Source organism: Montipora capricornis, chromosome 5 (assembly GCF_036669925.1).
Source record: "Montipora capricornis isolate CH-2021 chromosome 5, ASM3666992v2, whole genome shotgun sequence".
Classification (NCBI taxonomy): Eukaryota; Metazoa; Cnidaria; class Anthozoa; order Scleractinia; family Acroporidae; genus Montipora; species Montipora capricornis.
This window is the reverse complement of record NC_090887.1, coordinates 12,330,960-12,338,459: the sequence shown is the minus strand read 5'-3', so window position 1 is coordinate 12,338,459 and position 7,500 is coordinate 12,330,960. Positions and strand designations below refer to the sequence as shown.

General features: G+C 38.4%; 1 protein-coding gene across 2 annotated transcripts in view; it reads left to right on the top strand.

Moving 5' to 3' along the window:
- Positions 1–7,500, top strand: part of LOC138049527 (endonuclease 8-like 1) — a 29,406-nt gene that overhangs the window by 21,275 nt on the left and 631 nt on the right. For both annotated transcript variants that reach the window (XM_068895837.1, XM_068895838.1), the window contains exons 6-11: positions 2,487–2,514; positions 3,946–4,031; positions 4,315–4,381; positions 4,668–4,735; positions 6,288–6,354; positions 6,799–6,854. In XM_068895837.1, coding sequence (XP_068751938.1) covers positions 2,487–2,514; positions 3,946–4,031; positions 4,315–4,381; positions 4,668–4,735; positions 6,288–6,354; positions 6,799–6,854 — 372 coding nt within the window. The remainder of the gene's footprint in view (positions 1–2,486; positions 2,515–3,945; positions 4,032–4,314; positions 4,382–4,667; positions 4,736–6,287; positions 6,355–6,798; positions 6,855–7,500) is intronic.

Below are 7,500 nucleotides of genomic sequence, written 5' to 3'. Positions count from 1 at the left end.
TTTGTTTTCGTTGAAAAACATGGCTGTTGATCACGTGAGTGAAAACCAGCAATTGCATTCATAACTGCGAAGATCATAGCTTTACTTGATTTTCGTATCCGCAGTTCATATATGATTCATTCCATATACCATTTCATCTTTGCCAAGATTGTCAATCGTATAGCTCTTTCGAAAAATCTGCTTCATAGCTCAGCTGCTTAGAGCTTCGCACCGGTATCGCATGGTCACGGGTTCAAACCCCGTTGAAGTCCTGAATTTTTCAGGCTTTTCCACGCAATTGCAAAATTTGCGTTCATAACTGCGAGGATCATAGCTTCGCTTGATTTCATATCCGCAGTTCATGTATCATTTTATCGTCGATTCATTCCTCACGGGAACATTGGAACCCACAAATGACCAGCTCCCAACGTCAGTGGCTTCATAGCTCAGTTGGTTAGAGCGTCGCACCGGTATCGCGAGGTCACGGTTTCAAACCCCATTCAAAGTCCTGAATTTTTCAGGCTTCTCTACGCAATTACAAAAATTGCATTCATAACTGCAGAGATCATAGCTTCACTTGATGTACCTTATTGTTGGAAATAGGTAGCAAAGGCTTATGCCCCATTCACACCAAACCTTAAACATGTTTTAAACCTGTTTAGTTAAACACGGTTTCAAAGTGTTTTCTAACTTTTGTCGACTACGAATTTAGCACAGATCAAAGCATGTGTTGAAACAAACCTGAATCTCATGGAAAAGCCAGTCCTACATTTTTCTGTGACTTGTTTTTATTTTGTTAAACCAAGTTTAATTAAACATGTCTTGTTGGTGTGAATGTGGTGTTAGACTTAAATGTGAAGAGGCACTTCGAGTTGGATGTCAAAATTGGGCGTGCCTCCAATTAGGGTCATTATTGTTTCTGGACAGTACTAGTGCCCCCCACTGACGAGCGTAATCATCTGGCATTGGACAGTAGAATCTATAAAGTCTCATTCATACATGTAGGAGTCAATGCGGCTAATGAATATTTTCAGAAGGACATGGAAAGTAGGACACTCATTGTCTTACTTATCAGGTGTATGCTGGGCCATCAATGTGGAAGAAGCAAAACTCTGTAAACAGGCTTATGTTAGGCCATAAATGGGAATTCAATCATTTCAGACTGTTCACTTAATTACACCCTTTGAAAATACATGTACATGTATTGTGCCATCTTTTAAAGCTTCTAACTACGATAATTATTTTAAGGTGTGGACTCGATCTTTTCAGATTTTTTTAGTTAAATCATAGCAAATCTCTTATCCAGAACACTTATTACCCTGGGCCCAGCTGTTCAAAAGCGATTAACACTAATCTGAGATTACAGTAATGTTATAACACAAACCCAAGCTTGAATTTTGCCAGTTGAAAAAGCCTTTAGCAGGGCTGTCAATCCCCAAACTCTTCAAATATTGAGAATTGATAGGGATGAGATGATAGATGACGTCATAACACTTGTGACGCCATTTCCATTTCACATGGCGTCTTTTACGCATATCACACCTACCTAGGCAAAAGTCAAAAAACGTGCAAAAAAGTTGTCATTGGCATTCCAACATATGATTTGATTGGGTTATTTCCGACCAATCACGTAATCGTAATCTTGAGATCGGGAGACTCGGTCCAAGATCTGGACAGCCCTGCCTTAAGGTCCTTGTAATTTTATGCTGAAGGAAAGAAAAAGTCCAGTCAATATTGTACCAATAATTATTCCACTATCGTTTCTGAAAGAACAGAAATTCTGTTTTCCGATATTTGGAGATGTTCCCTAAAGGTCTAACAGGAGCGTTTTTTAACAGAAAATAGACTGCATTTTAGGTTTCCCAATTCCAGGATTTTTAACATGGGTCTTCTGTAACTGGGGTATTCTAAACTTGAGATTCCTTTTAAACTCTCAAAGTCAGATAGGGCAGCTGTAATGTTCCAGGGATGGCGCAGTGGTGAGAGAACTTGCCTCCCACCAATGTGGCCCAGATTCGGTTCCCAAACCTGAACCATAAGTGGGTTGAGTTTGTTATGGTTGGCAAAAACCAGTGTACAGCTTCTTCCAGCTGGCAGTAAGCTCTACTCCAAGGTCACACATGGACCATATAGCGGCAGCCAAAGTCCCTATAGTATGCTTTCGGTTCGTTCTTGTTGAGCTGCGTCGTTGCTGTACTTGCGACGGCGATTAGCGTGGCAATTGTTATTATTTTTCTTATTATTATTATTGTTATTATTGTTATTGTTATTGTTATTGTTATTGTTATTGTTATTGTTATTGTTATTGTTATTGTTATTGTTATTATGATTATTATTATTACATATGGGTATTGTTTTCAGTTTAGTCAACTTTTCTGTAATCAGAGGGAGCACCCGTGAAACAACGATTGGTTTAATTTTAACTTTTGAGTTAATTTTCCAAATGAACCTAAGTCTTTTGACAGTAATGTTGACCTATTCACATGAATTTTATTTTTTCTTTGCAGGGAGAGGCTGGACCATTGGTTCCCAAAGGTAATTGGCTAATGTAGTGCTGATTTTTTTGTGGCTTGTAGCTATTGTAGCAGTCATTCTTGTTCAGTGCTTTTTAGGCCGTATTTCCCAGAGGCGCAGATCTACAGTCTGAAACTGAGTTTCGGCGAACAAAACTGGAAACCCTATCATATATGTCCTCAAGATAGTGAACAATTTGTAACATTGCGTTAAAAACTGTTTTATTGTAGTAAAGTCTGTTTTACGGAAGCATAAAACCAGCAAAGAATATTTTCAGGAGACTCGTTCCCAGACTCCGCGCACTAAGCGGCCGCTTTTCGAGCTGCAGAATACCTTTGACTTTGCTAAGCAGAACTCGACTCCTCACAAGTTGAAAGACAACAAATTGCGTAGACAATAACATAGTACAAGGGGAAGAGCCACATTCATGTCTCAGTAGATTTTGCTTCGCCAAATTTTCTGCACGACATCTTGCTGATAATAATCAATGTTAAACAAAGCCGCATCGTCTGTGCGTGACCCAAGCCGTTGTTGACAATGGCAACAGTTCTCCACTCACAGTACTCACTCCTAAAAACACATTTTGTATTTGTGCTTTTGATGTAGCTACCAGAATATATGGCGTGTTGTGCTATATTCACTTTCGCTGATCTTTAATTGGCGTTCCTTTCTGAACAAAATAATATAAGCTAACATCTAATTTGATCTTTTGCTGTTTCTACGGTGAACGTTGAAAACCAAAAGGCGCTTGTATGAATAGAAAAGAAAGAGTTATGTTTTTTGTACGTATTTTTTTAAAGTAATTTCAATCTATACCTATCTTCCTTTAAATAGCCGAGAAATGTGGCCAAGAACTGTTGACCACGCACTGTAACGCAACCCACCGTTTTCACAATCCTTCCTCACACTACCTCTACACAGGTGCAATACATTGTTTTACTATCTGAGACAATTCTCTAACGAGATTCACTGAACCTAGCCGGCCTTGAGACCAATTATCAAGAAACTCTTTACTCAGACAATCCTGGTCAAAACTGTTGGGACAATTCCCGCTTTTCCCCCTCCCCCCATTACAATGTTGATTTTTCACGGTCTCCGAAATGCAAGATCCGTTCATTGTGTGGGGGGAAGGGGGGCTTGAAAAGGGCAGCGAAAGCTAGTGAGCCTTTGACGTCACTTTTTCCTGGCTCCAGCCCTCTGAGGTCCAATCGGTCAGTTTTGAACGTGAGCGATGGTGGACCGTGAAATCCAAAACTTACACTAAAAGTAAACGGTCTTGGAATAAAAACAAAGCTCAAAACTTTGCCAATCCGGTGTTAAGCAAACACACTTTCCAAATCTGGAGAAAAAAGGGAAGTGATTTTTTGTTATCACAGAGTCACTTTAAAATACTATCAGAGATCTTTCTCTGTCATGACTTGCACAGGAAAATAATTTTATGCCATTTTTTAGATGCAAAATCGAGAGGCATGCAGAAGTCAAGAAAGAGGAAGACAAAGAAAGAAGAGAAAGGTCTTGATGAAGTAGCAACCAAAACGGTTGGTAATTACAGTGTATAATAATTACCGGTAGTAAATAAACCCCTTCAGGCAGCTGGTATGTCGGCTGATAATATCCGTGCTTGAGAGATTGTCCGAAAAATGAATATTTGGCCGAGAAGCAAAGCTTCAAGGGCAAATATCAAATTTTGACGACAGTCTCTCAGCCAAGGACATTATCAGCCAACGTACCAGCAAGCCAGAAAGGGGTTTATTTATTTTATAATCCTCCCATTAATTTTCATATCGCATCATTTATCTTGTATTTTGCTGTTATTTGCAGGAAGAAAAACCAACCCCTGCCAAGAAACGAAAAAGGAAAGCCCAACCCAAGAGCACAGCTGAAAAAGGTTTTCACAAAATTATCACTAAGACCGAGTAACGAATGACCGTAAGTGAAAATATATATAGTCATGTACATCTATGTATATGCAGGCGTACATGTACTTAATCTTGACATTATCAGATTATCACTTCAACTACAAAGTGAATGTGGATAATAATAATAATAATAATAATAATAATAATAATAATAATAATAATAATAATAGTAATGATAATAACAGTAATATTGTTTTGTTTTTTTATATTTTAATTCTTAAAACTTCGTTATTTTTTTAATCAATTTTTTTTTAGAAAATCCCAAGAATAAGGTTAACGAAAGGAAGCACAAAAGCAAAAAACCTTTACCAAAGCAGCCAAAGGTACAATGCAATAATATTAATTGCAACTACCGTTATTACGGTAACTATATATACATCTACATATAAAATTATTATGTCAACAAATAAAAGATGCACACGGATTTCAATAAGCATCACAAAGTGTCGTCCCCTTTACTCTTCTGACCAACTTCAACATCACTCGTGTCTCGGAATACACACAGTTAAGGTCACAAAGTGTCCCCCAAATGTTGCTACTTGAGTAAGGATAAACTGCTGGATTTACCCTAAGCTAAAAATAACACCAACCTTTACCCTAACCTTACTGTTGGAAATGCGTAGGAAATGCTTAAAATTACAGTAAAGCCCCGGACATGCACTGTGTTTCTGTGGATAAGGAGGAAAACTAAAAAAAAATATAGTGCTGCACATGCGACATGGCTTTCAGAACACTGTCTTCATTTCTGGAAAAAATGCACTGTCTAAGAATACACAAAATGAGGTGTACACTGCATGCCATTTTTTGTAAGAGTCTGGAAGACCCACGTACATGTACGTCGAATTCAAAGTACAACTGGATCATTCAATACAACCAAAAACTAGAGACTACCTTTACTGTGATGCTTATTGCTGTGTGAGAGATGTGTCCAGAAATGAACATAATTAGTTGCACAACGATTCTGATAAGTGTCACCTTGCTCTCCTCCCCAAGTTCAACATCACTCTCATCTGCGAATCCCGCAATTAACATCATAAAGTGTCCTCCAACTCCAGTCATCAAGTTAAGATAAACAGCAGCATTTGCCATTGCCAAAAAGAATGTAAGGCTAGCCCTTACACATATCTTTGTGTCGGATATCAAAATTAGATGTGCATCTAATTATATATTATAATTTGTAATTGTAATTTGTTTACCCACGGAACACCTTAAGAACGCTCAGGGGCTTGTTCAACTTGTGTCTGTGCATTCCGGATCGAAGTGGAATTTTTTTGGCATTGTTGGGTAATATAATATGAGCACGCATTTCTGGACACAAGTGGAGTGACTGTACCCTTTATTGCAAAGTCAAGGCTAATCAAATCGGAGTGCTTGGTCATCTTAGTACATTCCACATGTTGGTCTTGGTCATCTTTCTAAATTCCGGATCAAATTGAAATTTGCCAGTGTTGGTTATATAGAGCGTTTTCACTCACGTGACCAGCAGCATATTGGATTACTGAAACAAAAGAAAGTATTTGCATAAAAATATAGTTTAATTCCGGGAGGAGTAGTTTGGTACACCATCATGGCCGCCATTTCTTTGTTTTGGAACACCAATATGGTCGCTGTGACGTCACGTGAAAACGCTCTATACGTGCACGCATTTCTGGACACAAGTGGGATGTGTACAATATATTGGAAACTCGGGGCTAATCACGTTGGAGTGCTTAATCTATATTTGTATGTTTGATTGCATATCTGGACACAATAACTATTATTAAGTGAAACTGGCTCGCTTGCTCTTTGAATAAACAAAACATATCCAAAGGATTGAAAATTTTTTGCGGCTCATTGTATTCATTTACTGGGTAAAATTATTATTATTTACTCTAGAAAGTAACTTCTTCCTCCGCCAAGAAAGCAGACTTCAGATCACAACCAAGAAAGGAAATGAAGAAAGGTTTGTTCTTAGATATTGACTTTGACTTTAATGAATAACAGTAATGTGCAAGATCACTTGAAGATGCGCAATGGCAAACCACAGGCGGACCACCCTCTGTTGGTATTGTTGTTATCGATCTGTAGAAGGATGAATACAGAAGAATATTACGGCGGTTGTAAGAAAATTATTCAATGAAAGATCAAACAAAGTGTTTCGCGCTATGTGAATCGCATAGCATGTGACAGGAATTGCGTAGTACGCTATGCAAATCGCGGCGCTGCTAATCACGTCACAAGGTGGTAACTTTACTTGATACTGAAGATGTGAAGCAAAGTCTGTGGTTACCTGTAACATTGTACATGTATATGTAGAGTATTTAGGCAATGGAGTGAATGTCATATTTAATATTACTCCTAATTAAAAGGAAGTTTGCTCCTACAGTAGGTTTTATCTTTTTTTTAGAAAACCGCAAGAAGGTGAACCAGAGGCAAAATAAGGCACAAGCTGCTTCCCCAAAGGTGACTACAAGTACATCACTAATTCTTTTGAAACATTTGACATCAAAGTTGAACAGCCTCATTCCAGTCGTAAGGTGTCTTTATACAGTTTTTCTTCAAAAAATCTAGGAGCAGAACTGCAGTTAGGACAGGAAGTAAATAAGTGTTTTTAGCAAATCAAAGTAAAGTAAAGTAAAGTAACCATATTTAACGTCGATAACTCGTAACAGTAATAGGCCTTTTGCAACAAACGATCACATGGTACAAAATCCGCCATGCTGGAGGGCAAGCTCATTATTATTAACCCACGGGGGCAGTAAAAAAAAAGGCAAGACAAGCTTGACAGGGTCAGGTCTCTTTGTTTTAATGTCCCAGTGGGGAAATAATAATGAGCTTGCCCTCCAGCATGGTGGATTTTGTACCATGTGATCGTTTGTTGCAAAAGGCCTATTCAACTGACAAACCTGAGGTCGAAGGTGCGCTCATTTTACTTCCCCTCCCCACCCCCTCCCCAACAGTTTGGTTCTTGACGCTTCAAGTTAAGACTCCGCAGAATTATGAAAATCGCAGTAAGACCACCAAAATTAATTCAACTTTTGTGTGACTAGAAGACTTCTGCAGATCCTAGAATTTGTTTTTAGCATTGGGCATAGAACCTTCCTTGGTT